At 46.5% G+C, this 22,721-nt stretch overlaps 1 protein-coding gene across 1 annotated transcript in view; it reads left to right on the top strand.

The window, feature by feature from the left end:
* The window catches only part of Tspan5 (tetraspanin 5), a 167,235-nt gene that overhangs the window by 111,851 nt on the left and 32,663 nt on the right, over nt 1-22,721 (top strand). Inside the window, exon 2 of the mRNA XM_036190340.1 lies at nt 16,062-16,112. Within this exon, the coding sequence (XP_036046233.1) occupies nt 16,062-16,112 (51 nt within the window). The remainder of the gene's footprint in view (nt 1-16,061; nt 16,113-22,721) is intronic.

Consider the following 22,721-nt stretch of genomic DNA (forward strand, 5'->3'; position numbering starts at 1 on the left):
ACGTCTGCCTTGGTGAATATTGTTACTGCCTGCACATATCGTTGTGAAACCAAGTCTGTCAGCTTGCCCAGGGTCACATTTGGTGAGTGCTGGGGCCAGTTTTGAACCGGAGTTGGCCATTCAAGGTCTTGCTTATTGGACCATATTACTGTTTCCAATTCATGCAGTCCAGCTGTGCTTTTCTTTTACCTTGGAAAGGTTCAACGGTCTTAATCCTTAATACTAAAGTTTCTATTTCCATATTGACTCTTTACATTTATCTGAATCAGTCATTTTAGAAGCATGTTGATTTCAGGTTCATTATTTCATCCCTTCTCTTGACCATCACGGTGCTTTCTTTATTCAGAGAACAAGAAGTTACGAGCATCTTTGAACCAGGGAAAATAAATATAGCTTATTCATATCCCTCATGCTGTTCTTCATCATTCTTCAAAAAAATTTAATAGAAAAGGAAAATTCCAGAGTGTGTTCACATGGCTAGCTTCCAAGGCAGCGCCTGTTGAGTGCTCAGCCTTCCATCTTCTTCAAGCTGCACATGGTTACGACTACAGCTTGTCCTGTATGCAAATGAATTTCCAAGAGTCTGGGAAATCAACTCTCATATAAAAGGACATATAAATGGCTGATGTGTCCAAACCCATTCCCCGTACCCAACTGCAGAGAGGTTGATGTGTGGTGGCGTATGTGGGTTTCCTGTGAAGCTCATACTCCTTAGTATGCAGAGCCGATGTTCTTGGCTGAAAGGGATCCATCCTGTTTCTTTTTATAGTGTCATGAAAAGTAGAAAAGAGGAAAAACTGAGCTGAACATACAGAATAAATAACTAAACGCTGCCGGCAGGCTGCCCTTTGTTTTCCTGCATCCCGCTCCTTCCTCTTTTGTGAGCCACTGAGCCAGGGAGGCCGATCAAAGATGCCTCAGTGTACAGAGCATTGTATATGGAGGCTGTTTGTCACTCACAACAAAGGGCTAATTGCTTCTGGGCCTTCTTTCACATGATAATCAATGAATTTGGATTTCCTCCGTGTGTTCTCTGTATCGTATATTCATCTCGCCAAGTTATTTTTTTCCCTAGGTTTTGATTGAATGTTAAGGATCAGAGAGATGACGTCAACGCAGTGAAAGTATGAAGGGGATTTTAAACACAGGCATGGGAATGTAAGAGCGAGCTGGAAGTGAAGGTACCTGCCACCACTTCCCTTGTGATTGACTTGACCAGAATTATAACTTGTAATAGCTGTTAACAAGGCCCTGCAATGTTTCTAGGAAGGGGTTTATTTCTCTTAGGACTTACCATTCCAGAAGGCCCACTGTGGGGTAATTCAGTTCCTGTCTGAAGAGGGACCCAAAGTACTTCTGGCTTTCTTGGGTGCCTTTGTTACTACTGGGATCTATATGCATTCACTTCTGGCATATTCTAATTCCAACGAGAAATTGTGTTCAACATGGATTTCTGTAGTAGTTTTGTCTGAATGTGGGCTGTGTTTGTGTGTTGTGTATGTGTTTGAGACACATATATGGCTTTATATTTGAGTGTCACAGAGTGACCTGAACAGACAAAAATCTCTACCTCTCTGGAGCTTATGTTTCTATAAATAACCCCATTTCATGTATTTAGAAACTGAGGAGCAGGAAGGTTGGATGGTTTGGCCAAGCTCACGTTTTGGGGACTGTAAGATAGAAAGATGGAAATGTTTAGAGACCACGAGAAAGGACGTCACTCCCTCAACCAGGATTCTGGTTGACGACAGCCACTCAGCTGCATCAGAGTGAGAATTTCTGTGCTCTTAATAACTGCTTAAGGCCTTTCTCCCTTTCCGGCTATGAACTGAAAATTTTAGTTTTCTAGGAATTTCCCCCAGAAACCCCATTTACAGGGAAAGGACACAGAGTAACCTACCACCCTTGGATAACCTCAGTGGCTTCTGGTTTATCATATATAATCCGTCCAAGGCATCTCTGGAGCCACTCTATAATCTTACACATATAAAGAATGAAGGGAGAAAGATATCTTAGCAGTCTTTTGGGATGTAACTTGAGAGTCACCAAAAGTACATATATGAGGATATATATATATGGCTAATATTAAGACGGTTGTGACTCACCCTTGTGAAGCGCACACCTACCTATGACATTCCTCCATGACTCTTTAAGAATCCCGTAGTCACACACTTGGGTATGTCTTACTTTCTTGTGAAACCCTCTTTCTCTAAATCCTTATGCTGGAGCCCATATTAAAATCCTCTATTTCTGCTCCCTAAATCAGCTAGTCCCAGATTCTTCTCTGTGTTGAAACTATGAGTCCCAGTTTGCCCAGGCCTGAGGCCCGGAAAAGTCTGACCATGAGTGTGGCGGTGTGGAACTATGGCTCAGTCTTCTCACTACCTACAAACCCGACGGAAGGGCCTGCAGTCTTCTCCATCCACCCTTCTGCCTCTTGTCACGGCGTGCTCTGGAGTCTCCTTGGAGTCTCCACCCAGATGTCCCCGTGTCTTCCCCCTTTGGCTGGTGTCTTTCCACGATGGCTGCAATGGCTTCCCACTTTGCCTTGCTGTCAGCAGCCCGCCCCCCTTCTCTTCATTCTCTGCTCTAGAGAATAAGTTTCCAAAGTGCGAACCAGGCCCCTGCCCTGCCCTGTTCTGCTGGCAGTCCTAACTTGGTTCCCCATGGCTTGGTGGTCCCTGGGTGTTCACACCACATGTGGTGTGCTGACCATGCCCTCAGTTAGCCCTCTAGCCTCAAGGTGCTCAAGCTTAAAAAGCCATACAGCAGGGACTGGAGAGCTCGCTCAGCTGTTTAACAGCACCTCCTGCTCTTGCAGAGGACTCAGGTTTGCTTTCTAGTACCTACATGGCACCTTACAGCTCTCTGCCACTCAGTCCCAGGGGTCCCGATGCCTCCTTCTGGCCTCTGTGGGCACTAGGCACACACATACTACACATTCATGCATGCGGGCCAAATGCTTATGCACAGAAAATAAAAACAAACCTTTTTTAAAAGCCCTGGATCACAGTGACCTTGAGGGCATGTCACTGAAAGCTCGCTAGCCTTTGCCAGTTTCCATGTAGCAGGACAAGAGATTCCTGAGACCTTGCATTTCTAATAAGTCCCCTGGTGCTATTGCTGGTGCAGAACCATCCTGTGAGGACCGCTGCCAGCCTGGAGCCTTGCTGCACGCTTGCAAACTCCTGAAGGGACTCACTGTGTCAGACTTTGATCCTTCTGCATAAGCTGCTGCCTCTGCAGGAGAAGGCTCCTTTTGCCTTCCCTTTCAAACACAGCTTCCTAGAAAGCTTCTTCTGACAGCATCCCCAACCCCAGTACCTCTGTTTCTATGGCAACTTATCTATGCCTCTGGGAAGGCTCCAGTCCCTGAACCTAAGTTGTGATTTTGTTTATGTGCCCTCATTAGTTCTTTAATAAAAGGAAACATCCATTATCTCATTCACCCTTCTTTCTTTCTTTTCTTTTCTTTTTTTTTTTTTTCTTTTCGAGACAAGTTTTCTCTGCATAGCCCTGGCTTTCCTGGAACTTGCTCTGTAGACCTGTAGGCTGGTCTCGAACTCAGGGCTCAGAGATCTGCCTGCCTCTGCCTCCCAAGCACTGGGACTAAAGGCGTGCACCACCACAGCCTGGCTCTGTCCTTCACCTTTCTACCCCTGGCACCTAGCATGATGCTTGCTTAGTACTAAATATATGAAATCCATTGAAAAATATAGTTCTTTTTGCATCCTTAAGAAGAGGAATCCTATTTTGAATTTTATTTGTGTTCTCTTAAAACATGTCTATGGTGTTTTATTTTTTAAGTTTACAAGATATTTCAGCACAGAAGCTGTTCACCTAAGAATCCTAAACTTTCAGACAGAGTCCATGAGGGCTGGACCGCTTGCTGCTTGACGCAGATGGTGTGAGCTTGTTCACAGAGGCTCATGCCTGGCTGCAGGTGACTTACCTCTCACACCTGTAGGCTGCCATACTCCCAGTCCATTTCAGCCTTCAGCCTCTGGTATGTTTTCAGCCTTGGCTTTATCTAATGGTTGGGAGAGGGGTAACAAATGGAACAGCCCTGTCAGGGTAAGCAAAGATTAGTGAGCTGTAAGCTTGCAACTTCCATGTTTCTATCCAGAAGTGGATAGCTAATCCCTCACGTTCTTTTTTTACGTGCCTGCATTGCCTGGGTAATTTCCAAGAATATGGATTTTATTGCTCACATAGCCCTCCCCCTCCACATCTCATATTACTAGCTCTTGCTAAAATGTCAAGGTCCAAACTCTAACAAAGAGCTTTCTAAACTAGACTGACCCAGTCTGAGGGCATTTCTTTAAGGCCTTCTCCTGGAACAGTGCATGCTCAAAGGCCTTTCATCATCTCTGGGAAGATACTGCCAGCCCATCATGCTGGGCAGTTCCAAAGAGGCCCCCTTCCTGGCCCCTGATTCCTTTCCCAGGCTCTGTGTGATGTACTGCTTCCGATCCAGTTCTTGGATTCGAGCCCTGGCAGTCTGTGTCCACAGTTCCATAAACAAGCAGAGAGTAGCCTTCAGGTGGATGTGTAGACTAAGTTATGTATTCTTTCTCATGCCTGGTCATGACAGCTGGCCTAGCAGTTTAGAACACCTGGAAAAGACTAGCACCCTCCTCCGGGACAGAGGAAGCCCCTGAGCCCTGTGGTTCCAGGCCACTTTAAATGTTCTCTTCATAGCATGGGGATTATCTGTTTTTAGGACTCTGTGGCTGCATGTAGCAAAGTCCCCTGAAGCAGCTTGAGCTGAGGGGGGTGTTGTAATAGAAAACCAGGGGTGCCACATGGAAGCCAACCTCAGAAAGTATGTTCATGTTCCCTATATGTGAGGTACCAGAAGCGGTAATGTCTGGTCTCCATTCTCTGCAGCACAGACTAACTCTCCTAAGTTCTCTGTAGTGTAAGGAGACTGGGGCTACTAGAAGTCATTGCATATAGTAGCAGACTCCTGGGAAAGGAGACTGTGTGGCTTTGCCTAGTGTTACGTGACTTAGGTTTCTCTTACTATGCATGATACAGCACCAGTGACCAAAATCAGCTTGGAAAGGCTTTATTTCATCTTACAACTCAAGACATGCTTCATCATTGAGAGAAGAAACCTGAGGCAGGAGCCGACGCAGAGGCCGTTTGCTTCCTGGCCTGCTTTGCATGGCTTGCTCAGCCTGCTTTCTTATACAGTCCAGGATCACCTGCCCAGGGATGGCACCATCCATAATGTGCTGCCCCCGCCACATCAATCACTGATTTAGAAAATGCCCCCACAGGCTTGTCCCCAGGCCAATCCGATAGGAACATTTCTCAATTAAGGTTTCCTCTTCTCAGATAACTCTAGCTTGTGTCAAGTACGTACACACACACACACACACACACACACACACACACAAAACAACAACAACAAAAAACCAAAAAAACAAAAACAAAACAAAACAAACAAACAAAAAAAAAAACCCATCCCTGGCAGCAGGGCCAGGACTTATCCCAGGTGCATGAACTGACTTTTGTTTGTTTGTTTTTGGAAACAGGGTTTCTCTGTAGCTTTTGCAGGCTGTCCTGGAACTTGCTTTGTAGACCAGGCTGGCCTCTAACTCACAGAGATCCACCTGCCTCTGCCTCCCGAGTGCTGGGATTACAGGCATGCACTACCACCGCCCGGCTGAACTGACTTTTTGGAACCCATTCCCTGTGGTGGGATACCTTGCTCAGCCTTGATACAATGGGGAGGGGCTAGGCTCTCCTTCAACTTGATATGCCAGACTTTGTTGGCTACCATGGGAGGCCTTACCCACTCTGAGGAGTGGATGGGGGTAGAGTGGGAGGGAGGTGAGGAGGCGGAAGAAGGGGAGGGAGGGGGAACTGGGGTTGATATGTATAATGAAAAAATAAAATAAAATAAATATATATAAAAAAACCAAAACAACAACAACAAACCCCCCCCCCCAAAAAAAAATCCCAAACATGTAGAATGATTTCTTAAGACATATGACCAGCCTTGATGTACTCATATATCTGGAGGAAGGTAAGTGAAATTCAGCTCATGCATGTCGGTCATCACACCAAAACAAGAAATGATAGGCAGGAAGAGCCAGAAGATGTGAAAAAGCCTGTAATAGATAGGGCGGGTGAGGTGGCCTAGTGGACAAACTGCTTGCCACGTAAGTGTGAGGATGGGAGTGAGTTCAGATCCCAAGCGCCACATAGATGCAGGAGGGCTGTGGCAGCCTGCCTGGAATGCCAGCACTCAGGAGGCAGAGGCAAGCAAGGGGTCCCTAGAGCAAGCTGGCTGGCTAGAGCTAGATGAGCCTAATCATCAAGCTCTGGTTTCAAGTAAGATACTTTGTCTCAATATATAAGATGGAGAGCAGTTGAGGCAGTCATCAGTTGGCAGTCTGTGGCCTCTGCACATGAGTGCACACAGAACTGTACCTACGTATTTGAAAACATGCATGAATACACAAATACTACACACACACACATACACAGAGAGGGGGGGGGAAGAGAGAGACAGAGAGAGAGGCAGAGAGAGAGAGAGAGAGAGAGAGAGAGAGAGAAGCAGAGAGAGAGAGGCAGAGAAATGGAAGATCTGGGAGAAATTTCTTCATTTCTTCATTCATGTATCTATCTTCATACTTACTAATTATATACTGTTGGGGATCAAACCTAGGGCCTGTGTATAGGTAAGCATTCTGAGCTAAGTCTTTGAATGTGGATTCCCCAAATTTGTGAGTTTAAGTATTTTGGAGCCGTTCAGTCAGATTGCTATGAAAAGGAGTGGCCAGGATTTCAAATTCTAGAGTTTGTTTGTGTCTCTGACTTACACAGACACTCGGTGCACTCTTCTGGAAGGATCCTCAAGCTGGTGACAAAAGAGAATTGAACAGTGCTCAGGTGCTTCATGTGCACCTGTGCTCCGTGATGAGCATAGGTGCTGACCTGCCTGTTATCTGACACACCCTTCTTTTCCAGTCCCGTGTGCACCTGCAGATGTGACCAGGTGTGGTAGGGAAGCTCTGAGCAGACAGGGCCTGTGTTCATCTTGCACCAGGGTTTTTCTGATGCTGAGAGGGGATCCGGCGCTAGGATGACCACTGTGGATGGTAGGAGTTTGACATCAGATAGGGGAATGTCTGAGGAGAGATGGGGCAGGGAGTGGTCTGCATGGGGTACTTGCTATCCTGGGCAGTAAGAACTGCCTGTGGACTCTCACACTTGGTCTCGCAGCCCCCACTGTTTTGAGCAGTTAGTTATACGAGGCGTTCATTAGATCTCTTTTCCACAGGCAAGGACTGCAGGACTCTGGGAAGCCAAAGACCCTCCTTCAGGGATTCTTGTTTCCTGGGGGGACACACTACAGTCTTCACTGTGGCCTAGGAAGCCTGACACAGCCTGGCTACTGTGCTGTGCTTCCCTGCCCCTGGCACTTTGTATCACACATTGTTCCCCCCTCTGTTCAGGGCCTCAGCCCAGATGTCTGGCTTCAGCTCGGATGCTGTTCTGACATCCGCCAGTCAGCAACTTCATCTCTTCATGGCGCCACATTGCTCACAGGTGGTTTTTCTTTCAGATTTATTTTGTTTTTATTTGTGTGTCTCTGTGTGTATGTGCTCACAGGGACCAGAAGAGGCTGTTTCATCCCCTGGGGCTGAAGTCACCAGTGGTTGTGAGCTACCTAACGTGGGTGCTAGGACCCTGTCTTCTGTAACAGCAGCAAACTCGACTCCAGAGTCACTGCATGTCAGTTCCTGCCCCTCACATGGGTTAATGGAGACCCCTTGTCTACCCCGAGTTCACAGTTTAATGGCCACACCTGCCTTTCACGGCGCTTCCACCTCCTCACACTGCCCTCGCCATCAGCCACCCTGTGCAACCTTCTCACTTGCGACTTTCATTGCTCATCTCTTCCCGAACATCCCCGCCAGTAGGCACTTGTCTGTTCAGTACCCTGACTTGTCTGAAGCCCTCCGGCGGCCGCCTTGCTGATTGTAGATGCCCAGCAAACGCTACCTTTCCCATGGTCTGCAGCTGTGCAGCAGTGGGGCTAGAGTTCTGTGAGCAGTATGTACCCGAGGCACTCTGACAATGGCCTTGTGACTGTGTGAAGTGAGACACTGACCCTGGCCTCGATGAGGAATGTCCTGTTTACAGGTTTGAGTTTTATCTGTCATGCCATCTTATCGAGACAGTTCTGGGCTGTTTGTATAAACTGGGACACCAGAACCCAGTGGCAAGAGTAGGATTGACTTTTTGTGTATTGAATTTTCCACCAGCCCACACTTTCTTCTTTGCTGTGGCAGGAATTGTCCAGGGACTTTTCTCCCAGAATAAGTCACTGCTGTAGGAAGACAGGTATTGTGTTAGTGTATGTACTTAGCAGACCTCTGTAAACTGGCCACCCATCTACCGGAACTGCAGTGTTGGTTCAGAATGAAGGGGGGTCAAAAAGTGTTTTCTTTAAACATTCGGCGGAATGTTAATTCTTGCTTCCATTGCTTCCTAGGCTGGCACTGAGGCTCTACAGCGTTTTAGCTCCCGCCCTGCTGATCTTGAACATTGTTTCAGTCTGGGCAGAAGCCAGGGGTGAAACTGCTACTCTCTAAGCAAACAGGAGTAAAGAGCTAAAGAGTTTAGAAGCTGCCGGACAACTTTGATGAGCTGCTGCACCCTCGTGGGTGGGGTTTTTTTTTGTTTGTTTGTTTGTTTGTTTTTTTTTAATAAAACTAGCAGAGGAGGTAGAAATATTTGGTGATTTTAAGATAGTTTAGTTTTCAAAACTACAAAACGTGAGATTTGCTTCACAGAGAATTCAGATAGCAGCCAAGTACTCATTCAAGAAAAACATCCTTCAGAATTGCCGCTAGGTCCAGCCAGCTCTGAAAACAGAACCCAGAAGTTGATTCTGTCTGCAGAGCAGTGGATGTATTTCTCCTGTACTGGAAACTGAAGGGCCATAGTCTCCAGGTATAAGGTCAGTTACTTTCCCACCTCTGGCTTGCCGTTACTGAAAAATGTCACCTAGCAGCTCTTGGTTGTACCCATTTCTCCTCCATATGCTGGAAAGGACCAGTTCCTGTCTGCATGTCCAAGCTGCCTCCTTTGGATCCTTGTGGATCCACTCCAGACGTCTGCCACCCACATGGTGATTCTTTTCATCAGTACCAGCCTGCCCCACCCACTCCCACCCACCACACAGATGGTCCCCGAGCAACTTCCTGTCACTGGGGTGATGAATGGGTGCCTTACAAGGAGCCAGTGTGCGGTGCCATGCTTGCTTTTCTGAGTACATGCCATGCCCCTGCCAGCTGCTGTGTTCCCGCCACACCAGTCTCCCTGCAGACGCGGGGACTTGGAACTCTCTTCTTACCATGGGGCAGTTTCCGTCTTTCACTATTTGACAATTATCCCCTCTAACTGAACTGTACTCCTATGGCAAACCAGAGCCGTGTCTGTTTTCTTACCTCTGTTTATCTTGAGACATGTAAGGTCAAGTACAAAGCTGGAACTCAAAGAGACTGGAATTACTGCAAAGGGATGGATTAGTGGCTTTTTGAAGTATCCATTTAGTGCCAGTTAGGATGAGACACTGTTCCATTCCACAATAATGGAGAGCCTGCCAGGCTGAAAATAACTGGATATGGAAGAGGTTTTCCACTTGACAAGGCAGCAGATGCATCCTTCTGGAATCACCCCATTAGACCGTTTTCCTTTCCAGCCTTGCCAAAGGATCAGTTGTGCTGGCCCTGGAAGCGAGTCTAGCAGGCTTCCACCATTGCACGCCTCTCTGTTTCCACAGGGGCCCATTCTCAGTTCTGTCAGAAGAATGTGCCTTTGATGCCTAGACATCAGAGGAGCGACGTAGAGGATCAGTGCGTGCACTTCCCAACACTTCTCCCCCTCTGCTGGGACTGTAGAACAAGTTTTAGGCGTATTAGGAAAGCACAGGATGAGTACCCCTAATCTGGAAGATTGGGTTCAGTTCCCAGCACCTGAGTAGCAATTTATAACTCTCTGTAACTCCTGTTCCAGAGGACCTGATGCTGTCCTCTGGGTTCTGTGGGCACTGCAAGCAAAACACCCATACACATAAAAATAAATAAAACATTTTTAAAAGTAAAAAAAATTAAAGGGATATTCAATAGCACCTATGTCCCAAATGACCCAGCTCGGGCACCTACCTGTGCAGTGCTGGGAGAAACAATGTTTCTAAACCTATTTAGTTATTAGTTAAATATGAGAAATCTCAGATATCTACTGCATCGAATTGGTGTGTGATACTTTAGGCCAACATTACTCTCCACAAATGTAATTTAATGCAAGCTGCAAATACAGCACATTTTCCAGGAATTATTACTAAAAGAGAAAAGATAAAGGTTTCTCAGTTCCACCAGGCCCGGTGGTCCAGACACATTTCTCCCACTCATGGTCCCACAGATGTTTATAAAATAATCACTCAGAGGCTTATATTAATTATAAACTGTGGCCTATGGCTTCAGCTTCTGGCTAGCTAGCTCTTTCATCTTAAATTAACCCACCCCTATTAATCTATATGTTGCTTCGTGGTCATGGCGTTACTGGTCTGCTGGCATCTTGTTGCTCCTTTGGCAGTGGCTGGCATCTCCCCCAGTTCTACCCTTCTTCTCTCTGTATCTCTGCTTGGATTTCCCACTTGGCTGTAAGCTTTCTTGCCATAAGCCAGAACAGCTTTATTTATTGTCCAGTGGGAGCCACACATATTCACAGCATGCAGAAAGACATCTCACAGCAAATAAAATTACTTGTAAATTTATATTTGCCAAGTAGATCTGAAATATTAACATTTCAACATAGAATAAATAACAAACCAGCCATTAGTGGGATTTTATATTCTTTTTATTCCCATCACATCTTCAAACCTGGTGTACACTTAACACTTGTCTCCATACCTCCGTTTGAATGATCACTGTTTAGTACCAATCACATTGTTAGTACTGCTTTTGCAAATTTGCATTAAAAACAGAATATCAGGGCCAGACATGGTAGCACATGCCCTTAATCCCAGTACATGGGAGACAGAGACAGCCAAATCTTTGTAAGTTCAAGGCCAGCCTAGTCTACAAAGCAAGTTCTAGGCCAGCCCAGGATACATGTCAAGATTGGTCTCAAAAAACAAAAACAAATTTAAGAAAAAGTAAACTTAAGAAAACAAAACATTTTCTTAGTGGTAAGATCCTGTTGCTGAAGATACAAGATGACTTTGGTTGCAGGACAGAGAAACTGAGCTGGAACTGACCTGGAATCTTCTTCCCTGATGCATAGCTTTCATAGTGACAAAGAGTTCTATGCAGGCTGCTGGGGGAGAAGATTCATCAATGGACTTACCCAGTGCTGAATCCTGCATGCTACAATACCAACCTTACAGGAAAGAATGTGCTCACAGGTGTAATAGTGGCAAGACTGTTACAGAAGTAACCAACCGCTTTCTGCTGAGATTTGAGGACTGCTCTGTGGAGATAATTCATGGCTGGTCAAAAGCCTGTGGACTTGGAAGCAGCATGCTACTGTTGTTCTGGCCAACAGACATGTTACCAAACTTCCTTCTAAACATATATATGTATATATGTTTATACTCATAGGTCAGCGTTACTCTGAACCTTGGTCAGGGAAGCTTCTTTTTGCAGTAGGCAATAGTCAGTGCAGAGTCTTATACCTGGTCCATTGCTGAGAGTAAGTGACTGTTGAGAATACGGGCTCAGCCTTAAATAGGACACCTCTATCCGTCTCCCTAAGGCCCAGGGAGGATCATGGAAGAGGGACTAGAAAGAGGTTAAGAAGTTTGGTGGAGTCCTGTGAGATGCTGTCTTCTAGACATAATGGCCGTTGCAACTTAGGAACTCAGAGCAGTCAAGGTTACCTGCATAAGACAAGATGAGGCCAGCCCTGTAATTTCTGCATGGGTGAGAGAGGGGCTCATGAAGCTCCACCCCTCTGTGAGGCGCTATTGGCAAGTGAAGCCCACTGGGGTAGGAAGAGTCATTTTTCTTTGAGAGTGTGGCCCATGTTCATTCAGACAGCACTACCGGGAGTCAGTGAATGATGAATGAAAGAAAAAGAGAGAGCATGGAGAAGGGAGAGACACATGTTGGAGGTGGGCCTGGGAGAGCAAGAGGGGGTAGTTGGAGGTGGATATGAAACAGATTCATTTTATATATATATATGAAAATTAAAAAATCTGGTGTCTTGGGGCTGAGAGTATGGCTTCGTGAAGGACACCTGCTTGGCCGTGTAAGAGACCCAAAGTTGGCCCCAGCACTACAAACAGAAAGGAAAATAAGTATCTCAGCTTGTATTTTGCATTCAGCAAATTTTGACGAAAGTATCATTACTCATGTTACAACTCCAGCCGTTTGATGGAGAGACATTTATGGCACACATTTGCATACACTCCTGTGTGGGAGGTGTTGGGTTTTCCTCCCATCTCGGAAGGGTGACAGGGTGCCGTTCAGAGTGCCCAGCACTCCTCCACACCAGTCTCTCTGGGTTTCAGAGGGAGGTCAGGGTGGGGTTTCTGGGCACCCTCCCTTCAGGAAATGGGAAGAGGAAACTGCTTCAAGTGCTGTGTGCCTGTCTCTGGGGTTTGGCTCTTCTCTCTTAATTGTTTGGAGCTGGAACAACTTGAGTTTTAAAACAAAACACATGTGCTGAGGGCAGTTGGGAGGACATTTGCTGCTGATGTAGTGCTGAAGGTATGCAGCAAGCGGAGGCCCTGCCCCGTGCCATTTGCTTACTTAGGTATGGAACATTTCCCTTCGTTGCAAATTATGCCCCCTTTCCAAATTCTTAAACCCTCCTTTGGAAAGACACAAGTCAAACAGGAAACACTGAAGCAAAATTGTAAAGGAAATTATGAGTCTCTCTCTTTTTTTTTCTCCTCTGTAGAAAACCATCTCTTTCCAAGTTTTTCATTCTGATTCTTGAAAGAAAAGAACGATTTCCCCCAGAGTGCCAAGAGGAGGAAAGAGAACTGTGTAAAGAGGAGAAGAAAGTGCGCACACCCCAGACACCCCCCATCCCCACCCCCCCACCCCCACTGGACTTTGCACCTTTCTCCATGCTCAACACCAGCACGGAGAATGGCCTTCCACAGTCAGTCCTTATATGAAGGCAGCATTTTGTCTCTTCTTGTTTGAGATGGAGTCCCTGGTAGCCAAGGCTGGGCTGGAACTCCTGATCCTCCTGCCTCTGCCTCCAAGTGTTGACACTGAGGTAGGCGCCCATCTCTTACTTCAGCACTCCTCTGCTTGCTGGCATGGTAATATGTTAAGTCCTGATCACATCCCATAAACTTCTGGCCTGAGTGCAAGGCCATTTCCATTCCAGGTGGGAGTGGGAATTCATTAGGACTTGTGAGAGCAATTTCCCGTGGCTAAACCTCCTTTCCTCCACGTAGGAGCTCTGTGGTCTCCAAAACTTACCCAAATTTGTTTTCCCTTTTCCCTGAAAAGGGCCAGTATAGTGCCAGTTTCAAAGTAAAACTTCTGTGACGCTCAGAAAAAGACACTGCGTCCTGTCCGTCACAGTCAGCGCCGACCGTCTCAAACATCGAAAACGGAAGCATGAGTGGCTGGCATGGGCGACATGCAGCAAGACAGGCAGTTAACCATGGTGCCTCTGTGGCCCGTCCCACCCACTGCTGGTGGTGACCCTGTAGCTGAGCACTGCATCTGGGACAGTGACTGCTGTCCACGGGGAGCTTTAGCCTTAGAAAGTCAGACATTTCCCCCCTGGGGTGCATTTGGTTTCATTTGCATAAAACAAAGTGTGTATTCTGCCCTTGGAGTAATCCTGGTCTGAGAGAATCCTGTGTACTCCTACCCACCTGCCACTTGTCACTGTATTTTGTCTGGCACCATAAATAGGGCACGAACCTGCCAAGGTGTTTTCTTCCTATACTTTTATCATGTTTTAGATCAGAAACATAAAATGAAATAGCACACTGGCCAGGCTAGTAGAAGGGCTGACCATAGTTTTTTCATAGGGTGTTGAAAACAAGAAATCTTTCTAAGCACTTGTGCTGGCTAGTTTTATGTCAGCTTGACACAAACCAGAGTCATTTGGGAATGGGAACTTTTGATTGAGAAAATGTCTCTATAAGTTCAGCCTCTAGGCAAGTCTGTGGAGGCATTTCCTTAATGACCGAGGCGGGAGGGTACAAATCACTGTGGATGGTGCCACTCCTGGGCAGCTGGCAGATTGTATTTTTTTTAAAAAAGTAAGCTAAGTAAGCCTTGAGAAGTACTCTAGTAAGCAGTGCTCCTCCATGGCCTCTGCATCAGTTCCTGCCTCCAGGATCCTGCCTTAAGTTCCTACCCAATCTTCAATGATGGGCTGTGATGTGAAAGTGGAAGCGAAATAAATCCTCTGCTCCCCAACTTGTTTTTGGTCATGGTGTTTCATCACAGGAATAGAAAGCTAATCGTGACAGCATTTTTAAGGTAGCTCCCTCGGAGCAAGGGCAGGAAGAATGGAGGCCTAATTTTTTTTTTTTTTTTAATTTTCTTATTTTTGCAGAAGATACACTGAAGCGTTTCTGTCGGTGTGTAGACTATACCACACTCTATCTTATTTGATGTCATACTGTTTTTTGAGCTCTGGGAAGTTCTGCATTTCTCTTTCTCCACTGGGATTTACTATCCTCCTGCCTCACTCAGTTCAGACTCCCTGCTGTGAATGGCAAGACCTTGCTGGGCGGACAATTCCCAGACTTCCCTGAAACTGCAGAGTAACCACCACCCCCCCACCATTGTGCTCTTTGCCCACGCTCTCAGTAGAGAGCTTTTTCTGACATTTAACTTAATCAAGATGTTAGTAAAGTCAACAGTGTTCTCACACTGCTGTCCGTTCGCCACCCCACCCCCACTTCAGTGTTTGGAAAGTAAAGACAAGGGGTGGGTGAGGTAGCCAGTCTCGAACGCTCAGCCCGGGTCGTGGCTTCCTAGTGGGTGGGCGGACCTGTACCATCAGTGCCTCAATTGTAAGACACGCTGTTATTTTAAATACTGTCAGGGGTCGGGGACGATACTGTGAGTTTTAAACCACATTTCAATTTCAGAGGTGTTAAAATGTGAAGGGGAAAATGTGTGTCTCAGAGCAGACAGGGTATAGTGAGAATCAGTTCACATGGCTGGCCCTTTCCACCATGGGTGCTGGCACCGTTATGGCCCTCCCGTTCCCAGTGTAGCTAACTGATGGAGCAGCAAGGTAGTCGGCCTTAATTCGCTCTGCATGCTGTGCGTGTGTGCCAAGTTATCCGTGGAGTTACGAGATCAGCTTAGACCAGGAAGAGGACTGAAGCCTTGGGAACTGCAGTTTTAGTTTCTAAAAAACAAATGTCACAGATCTGGGGATTTCTTTGGATCACATTGAACCTGATAGGATTCTTACTGCCTTTGAAGGAGCCGTAAAGGACTTCTTAGAGGACACAGGGGCTCCTGGGTCCCCTCTGCTACCTGGTCCACTCATAATGGTTCAGTGGGACAGAGACAGATGCATCTCTAAATTCGTGCCTTTTCTGTCCATGTTTAATGAACAGCGGCTCAGATTCTTGAACATACTCACTATTACTAATTAATGTTCATTTCATTCAAGATTCTACCTGAAGATTTTAATTCATGATTTTAATGACTGTGAGGCACCTATGGGTCCCTACCCCTTTTCAATGTTATAATAATTTTAAGCAAGGAGGCCATGGTATTTCTTTTCCTAGTTAATGCAGATTTTTAAAAAGCCTTTTTCCCTCTGATCAAGTAATGTAGTAAAGCAATTCATTGAAAACTTACTTTTGCTGGGCAGTGGTGGTACATGCCTTTAATCCCAGCACTTGGGAGGCAGAGACAAGTGGATCTTTGTGAGTTGAGGCCAGCCTGCTCTACAGAGCTAGTTCCAGGACAGCCAAGGATACATAAAGAAATGTCTGTCTCAAAAAACCTAAGAAGAAAAGAGAACTTATTTTCATGAGTAAAAACATGGATTTTCCCTAACACTTACCCTGATCTCTTTTTCTCTTTCAGTTTTTGGGAATAACATTTCTTGGAATTGGACTGTGGGCGTGGAATGAAAAAGTAAGTTGAATCTCATGAAGGCAAACAGGTTTGGTTCATGGCCATATCTTGAATGTTTCCCTTTTCCACCACGGGGTAAAAACCAGTGTCTAATGAAAGGAAGCCTTCTTCAAGACTGTTTGGGTGTCTAAGGTGATCGCTACATCAAATTAATCACTATAGTCACCATGTAGAGTGTGCAGAGGGGACTGGATTTGACCAAGGCATAGCCCCACCCTGCTGTGATGGTCTCGGTGTGCTTAGGAATGTCACTGTGTGACCTGTAACCTTTCACCCCCCCCCACTCCCACCCCCACCCCCGTCTCCTGTCTTTTGAAGCCTTTTGGAAGATGACTTAAATGTTAAAAATGGTTTGTCATGCCATGTGGTAGGAAGAAAGCCAAATATAAATTCCTGTTTAAATGTCAGATAAACTCATCATCGGTGCTAAAGACTGTGAACAGGCAGCAGCTGGTCATAAATATGAAGAAATGCTCAAAGTCAGTGGTCACATATAGTATAGAAAAAGGAAAATCTGGAAGTACCAAGGGACATATTTCAGATTGCAGTGAAGAGGGGGGTTCTGGGCAGCTTTTGTCCTGGGCTGGTGAGCAGGCCCTTGTCTCTCCTCCTCACTGCATCTTTTGATTTTCTCTTGCTTTCCCTAGTCACCACTGAAATTCATCAATGAGAGGCACCCTCCCTTTCTTCCTTGTTTGGAAGGGAAGTCACCTGTAGCATGTTTTGGCCACACTGCAAAGACTTCTGTCTCCTACCTTGTGAGAGTGTGCAGTGTTTGAATTGGTCAGTGTCCTAGCAAACTGAGGACTTAGCTTAGTCTTCTCATATCTCCTGGTGTTTGTCCTCTTGAGTCCTGGCTGTACTTGAAGGCAACGGCTCTTTTGAAGTGTTAACTGTGTTAAGAACCATCACCAGTAAATAGAAAGGAGACCCGAACCAAGGCTCCTGACAAACAAAAGACTTTCAGATGCCACAGATAGACCACAGGAGGCAAAGAGTGAGACCTGAGTCTTCCCATTGACTGGGGGTGTTGTTACTCAGGGGTAGAGCGTTGTCTGAGTCAGTCCCAGCCCTGCATGAAAGGAGGGGAGATATCATTCTGTTGGTATGATGCTTGTCACACAAATGTGAGGACCTCACTTCATCACCACACTGATGCAAAGCCAGGTATCATCACACCTGTTTTTAGTTCTGTACCGGGGCAGTAGAGAGGTAGGATCCCTGCAGCCAGGCTGTGAATCAGTGAGTTTCAGGTCCCAGTGAGAGACCGTCTCAAAACACAGATGGATAGCAACTGAAGAATGCCACCTTTGACCTCCACATGCACGTACACACATGTGAATGCACACTTGCACACACACACACACACCTTTTTTTTTTTTTTTTAAGAAAGAAAATAGGCTTGGGAAATGGCCTAGAACAGTGGTTCTCAGCCTTCCTAATGCTGAGACCCTTTAATACAGTTCTTCATGCTGTGGTGACCCCCAACACTAAAGTTATTTCATTGCTGCTGCCTAACTGTAAATGTAATGGATAGTAAATGTAAATACCTGATATGCAAATATGGAACCCCCAAGGAGTCATGACCCACAGGTTGAGAACCACTGGCTTAGGGGGTAAAGGCATTTACTGCCATACCTGACAACCTGAGTTCAATCCACAGTTCTCATCCAGGGGATGGAGAGAGCTGACTCCTGAGAGTTGTTCTCTGACCTCCATGGCATGTATGTATCACACACACACACACACACACACACACACACACACACTCACAGGGACACATACACACACACTCACAGAGAGACACACATACACACAGACACATACAATAAATGCATGAACATAATAAAATTTAAAGAAAGAATAAGGAGAAAAAGGCACCACCCCTTTTATATTTATAGAATGCTTCTATAACATATAAAGTACATTCCAGAAATGGACTGCTGCCCAGCAAACAGTAACCTTTTGAGACAAAGCCTCTCTTATACAAAGTAAGACAAATTAAGTTCCCTGAACAGATATGTTCATCCCTGGAAACTTCTCTGTTGAATACCAATCTTCTCTTGGATTGTGGTTAGCTTCTTCATCCCAGTTAAGCCTTGAGATTTGTCTGGGTGGAATCTCAGAAATTCTCCCTTTAAAACCCTCTGTTTGGTTAAATGCCAGATAACACAGCTTCTTATAACCCTTTAATAAGAGCCATTTGTGGCCGCTTTGAAAAAGATACTGGAAGGCATTCAATGAACCAGTTGTCTGTCCTAGCAATAAACAGGCTGTTGGTCATTTTGAAGGTTTTTTTCTCTTTATGAAATACAATTATGTTTTTATTTTGTTGGTGGCCTCACATATCCCTTTTCTGATAAAATAAAAAACTTCCAAAATTGGCAGCATCTTCCAAATAGAAGAGGCACCACCATGTTCGCTGCCAGTAAGTGGAACCTTTTTCTTGAGAACTGACATTACATGGCCCACATCACTTAGCTACTGCCCAGCAGAACTTGATGGGTAAGGGGCAGGTAAGAGGAGCAGGGACTAAAGGTATCCGGCCATACAGTAGCCCAAACTGTGGCGCACTGCTCATAAGTCTGGACCTCATGCACTTAACATTCTAGGAGAGACACTCACTGGCTAGAAGGAGGTCACTGGCCAGGAACTGCATCCAAATGCTGGCAAGAAACACTAAGCACAGGCTACGTGGAGAGTGGCAGGAGACGGGTATGTACCACTCTACAGCTTGATTATTACGTAGTAAGGTTTAAACCCAGGGCTTTGTGTGTGCCAGGCAAATGCCCTGTTACCAAGCCACAACCCTAACCCTGAGATGCCCCTCTCAGAGCTCAGAACCAGCCTTCCTGAGGAGGTGGCATTGCGATCTTTATGAAGTAAGAGAGATCTACATAGGAACAGGTTGAGGACATTCAGGAAGAGAGATGACAGGGCCTTGCTGATTCCACCTTTGGAACTGCAGAAGCCCCTAGTCTCTTCACCAGGCCAGGTCTCTAGTTCAAGGTAAACCCCAGTCAGGTTGAGGGTGGAATGTAGTTTGAGCCTGCTGAGCTAACACCAGTTTGAATGAGTAAACTCCCAGACAAAGCTGTGGCATTTACTTTAAAGGAGGATCCAAGGACAAAGTTTTGAACTGTGTCAGAGCTGGAATGATGTTGAATCCATGGCAGGGATCAGATTTCTGTAATACACAAAACACACTTACGTAGAATAGAGAGGCAGCTGAGGTAAAAATTACTACCCTTCAAACTTACTATCCATGAGTCAAAGTTACTATTGCAGGTGAGTACTGGAAATAATTATTAAATAATTGTATCTAAATTCCAAGTTGGCCTTGAAGATAGAGAGAATGGCTGTGTCTCCAGGGGAAGCTGGTCTACTCTTAGTTTTCCATGATCTCAGGATCTGCTCCTTGGAAGGAATGTTAGCAGTTGTCCAGTGTGAACCCCGTCTCTAACACCCTCGGCAACCTGTAGCCAGAGTGACCTCATTTATCCCAATAACATTTCTGAGCACATAGCTCGTGATTGGGTCCTAATGCCGGGTCTAGAGATGAAGCAAAGGGTTTGAATCCTCAGACTCAACCTCAGACCTTAGATGCAGGAAGGGCATGCATATATCCACAAAAGAAATGCATACAAGCCTATTGCAGTAAATGCTGGTTGGGACTGAACATGCAGGTAACAGTTCCCAGGGTTCCCGACTCTCACCATTTCTGTCTTTGGGTTCCTTTTACTATTAAAATTTTTTCCCATCAGATGAGGATATGTTCTGTAGGTTATTCACTGTGTTTTGGAGCATTCCTCTCAGAACCCACAGAATAAATCCTTCCACATACTTGCTCCTGAGGTTTCTCAGGAGGGAGCTCTGCTTCCTTTGAGGTTACCAGATGAAGCATCTTTTCTCTGGGTGGTCCTCACATGCTATGGACCGGAGTCCCACCACCATCCTCTTGGTCACGTTCCTCTGGCTTCCCTATAGTCTATCCTCCATCATTGAGAGGGTACTAGAGGAGCCGTAGAGAGTATGCCAAGGGCTGGAGAGATGGCTCAGCGGTCGAGATCACTTGCTGTTCTTGCAGAAGACCTGGATTCAGTTCCCAGCACCCACATGGTGGTTCACGACTGTCTGTAACCATAGTTCCAGGGGGATCCAATGCCCTTTCTGCCCTGTGCAGGCACTTAATGCACACGGTACTCATGCAGACAGAAACATGCACAGACAGGAAATATAAACAAATAAATCCTTTCACTATTGAAATACGTTTTGTATGAAAGAGAACAGACCTGGATCGTGTCTCCCTTTTGAGACCCATTGCCTTACCACATCTGCCTCACATCTAGCTGGGTTTGGGGGTCAGTGCAAGATTAAGCATGCCCATGGTAATATGTGGGTCCACCTTTCCACTCCTACATCCCAAAGCTCTCACCTAGAAGGCTGCCCTTCCACACAGTGTGGCTTCAGCTGCGCATTTTGATCAGTCTCCCTCAGTTCCTCATTCTCAATAAAGTCTTGCTCCTTTCCCGTTTCCTCTACCTCCATGTATATGAAGATCTGATTCGCAAGGGCTGGGACACTGTTTGCACAGGCCTTCTCAGTTGTTCTAGTGGCCGTGACTAATAAAAGCCATCAGAGTATTGATCCGGTGAAGGACATGTCATTAGAATGTTCCTTTGAGACTGGCATTGGCTCACTGGATGTACAACCTGGGGTCAGTCACAGGGTTTCTATACTTGTCATTGCGTCGGACCATCTTTTGAGTCCTGTGTTTGAGAGGCGACATCCTCCACGTGGTCTTCTCCCATCCCTTTGCCAGCCTAGGGACTTGGCTGAACCTTCCGCTTTCTCATGGAGCCCTGGCTGGATCTTGACACAAACCTTGTTCTCATCCCACTCAGAGCCCATCAGTGGAGCAAGATGTGGCGCCTCCTCTCATCCACTCACGGGTTCTCGGAGACCCATGCTCTGCCGCTCTTCCCTCCTCACGGCTTTGCGAATTCCATCTCACCTTCTTGACTTCTAAAGTTTGGGATGCCCCTGCCCCAAGACCGCTTCTGCCTTCACTCATGCTCTGAGGAGTCTTAGTGGGTGGAGGTGGGGCTGCACTTCATAAATCCTGCGACTTCCGGGTGTATTTCATTGGCCCCATCCCTGTCTGAACCTCAGATTCTCACACACAGCGGCCTACACAATATCTATGTTTAATGCCCCCAATGGGCTTCTGACACTCAGCATATCCAAGACAAGACTAGCCTGCCCCAGTCCTGCGTTTCTAGTAGACCCTTTGCTTTCTTTTCTTTTAAAACGACATCCATGTTGTCAGCAAATAGTCACCTTTACCCTGCAGCTATACCGGTCCCTTGTCCTCTGTGCCCCTTTCGTAACAACGTGATGAAAGTCCAGCTGTGGGACTTGGCCTGCATCGGTATGGAGGCTTTGGTTTCTGCCCACCCTCCCCCACGCACCCACCTAGGTCAGGCTTCTTGTAACAGCTGAGTGATCCCCCAAAAATGTAAGGCAGTTCCTGTTGCTTCTGTTCCAGACCATGCAATAAGCTTTCACCTCAGAGCTGTGGGGGAGTGCCTGTCACTACGACCTTATCTCCTGCACTGAGCCCTCCTTTCCTGTGTACCAGCCCCTGCTGTCTGGTCCTCTACCACCCAAATGTGGACCCAGCACACCATGGCTCCTCAGCTGCTCTTCTTGGCTCGGTACACTTACCCCCGAGATCCCCATTGGCTCTTTCCTTTCCTTTCTGATCTCTGCTTTCATGCCATCCGCCATAGGCTTCTTGTCTGTTCGAGGGAGGCACTGTCCCTGTCCCTAGCCCACTCTTCCCCTTCCTGTGTTGTCCCACCTTGGAGGACTTCTGCTTATGCGGTAAAAAACGTGCTGCTGGGTCATCCCCTCCCCCCCCCCCCCCCCCCCCCCCGGGACGAAGGCAAGCTCAGTTGGGGGCGGGGAGTCTTGATTTCCCGCTGGGCTCCAGCACCTTACTACATTAAATGGCACATTTTTATTTTATTTTAAATCACGGGGGGGGGGGGGGGCTAATGTGCATATGAGTGCAAGTGTCTGCAGAGGACAGAAGAGGACATCAGATGTACTAGAACTGGAGTATGTATGAACTGCTTGATATGGGTGCTGGGGACTGTACTCAGGTCCTCTGCATGAGGGGTACATGCTCTTATTGGCCAAGCCATCTCTCCAGTCCCTAAATGGCATATTTTAGTGTGGTGCTTAAGAAATACTGTCTAGGGTCTGGGGATGTAACGCAGATGTGCAGGGCTGCCTTGGGGTCCGTCTCCAGTACATAAACCAGATGTGTTGATCGATGCCTTTAATCTCATCACTCTGGAGGTGGATTCAGGAGGCTGAGGACTTCAAGTCATCTGGGGCTGTCTAGAGAGTTCAGGCTCCATGAGATCTTGTCTCAAAGACAGAAGTAGGAAAGGGGGAGAAGAGAAGGGGGAAAATACCATCTACACAGGGCATGACGGTGCAGGCCTAGTCCAGCACTTGGGGGCAGTGTGGGCAGGATGATTACAAACTCAAGGCCAGCTTGGGCCACTTGGTGAGACCACGTATTAAAAACAGTGGTAA

The sequence above is a fragment of the Onychomys torridus genome, chromosome 6 (genome assembly GCF_903995425.1).
Source record: "Onychomys torridus chromosome 6, mOncTor1.1, whole genome shotgun sequence".
NCBI lineage: Eukaryota > Metazoa > Chordata > Mammalia > Rodentia > Cricetidae > Onychomys > Onychomys torridus.